General features: G+C 35.9%; 2 protein-coding genes across 5 annotated transcripts in view; both read left to right on the forward strand.

The window, feature by feature from the left end:
• The window catches only part of LOC111647239 (Fc receptor-like protein 5), a 32,148-nt gene that overhangs the window by 29,840 nt on the left and 1,442 nt on the right, over positions 1-866 (forward strand). The gene's annotated exons all lie outside the window — the stretch shown is intronic.
• The window catches only part of LOC111647181 (paired immunoglobulin-like receptor B), a 13,863-nt gene that overhangs the window by 12,905 nt on the left and 92 nt on the right, over positions 1-866 (forward strand). Inside the window, exons 11-12 of the mRNA XM_087171291.1 lie at positions 13-185; positions 476-589. Coding sequence (XP_087027417.1) covers positions 13-185; positions 476-589 — 287 coding nt within the window. The remainder of the gene's footprint in view (positions 1-12; positions 186-475; positions 590-866) is intronic.

Raw genomic sequence — 866 nt, forward strand, 5'->3', positions numbered from 1 at the left:
TCTTGGCTGTAAACTCAGGACAGAGAGAAATATTTCCAGTGTGTTTTTCTATCAGAATGACAAACTCATCCAAAATGATTCCAGAGTGGAGCTGAATATCTCTGCAGTGTCACAGTCAGATGAAGGTTTCTACAAGTGTCAGTCCTCAGGAAAAGTGTCAGCACAGAGTTGGATGTCAGTTAAAGGTGAGTAGGATTCAAATATTTGATTCTTTTTGTATTTTGTGAAGTGTGTTGCTCTGACAAAGGAACACTGTCAACATATAGTATATTCATGTGTATGTGCTGCAGATGTAGATGCAGGTTTTCTTAAATTAAAATAAATAAATTGTTTTAGAGATTTATCTTGAAGACTTGAAGTCACCTGTTTTATTTTTTAAAGGATTTTGTCATTTCTGTAAAGTGAAGTCCACCATTAATACTGTCCATTTCTTGATAATTTCATTAACTAAATTAGTATTTAATATTTGCTGTAGCTGTGCCAAGACCTGAAAGCTCTTCATTTCCTGTGTTGCTGATCGTTGGGCCGGTTTGTGGAATAGTATTGATCGTTCTCCTGCTGCTGTTTTTTCGCTACAGAAATTCAAAGGGTGAGATCTTTTCCTTCATATATTTGATTACACTCTCATTAGTCGACAGACAAGTGTGTTTTGATGTAATTACATCTACTGTTGCAACAATAGAACAATTTGCAATACAAACCCATGTAACAGCATGTAACCTGCTGCTGTGTGGCTGCAGAAAGTCAACAGGTGAGACATCAGTTCAGTTTTTAATACAAATCCTACTCTGCTTTTTACAGATCCATGTTGTAACAGGTTCGTACAACACGCTCTCTCATCTCCAATAAGTTTTTGCTATTAAATT

This window comes from Seriola lalandi, unplaced genomic scaffold (assembly GCF_002814215.2).
Source record: "Seriola lalandi dorsalis isolate HSWRI2012SDOR001 ecotype SW California unplaced genomic scaffold, Sedor1 jcf7180002054983, whole genome shotgun sequence".
NCBI lineage: Eukaryota > Metazoa > Chordata > Actinopteri > Carangiformes > Carangidae > Seriola > Seriola lalandi.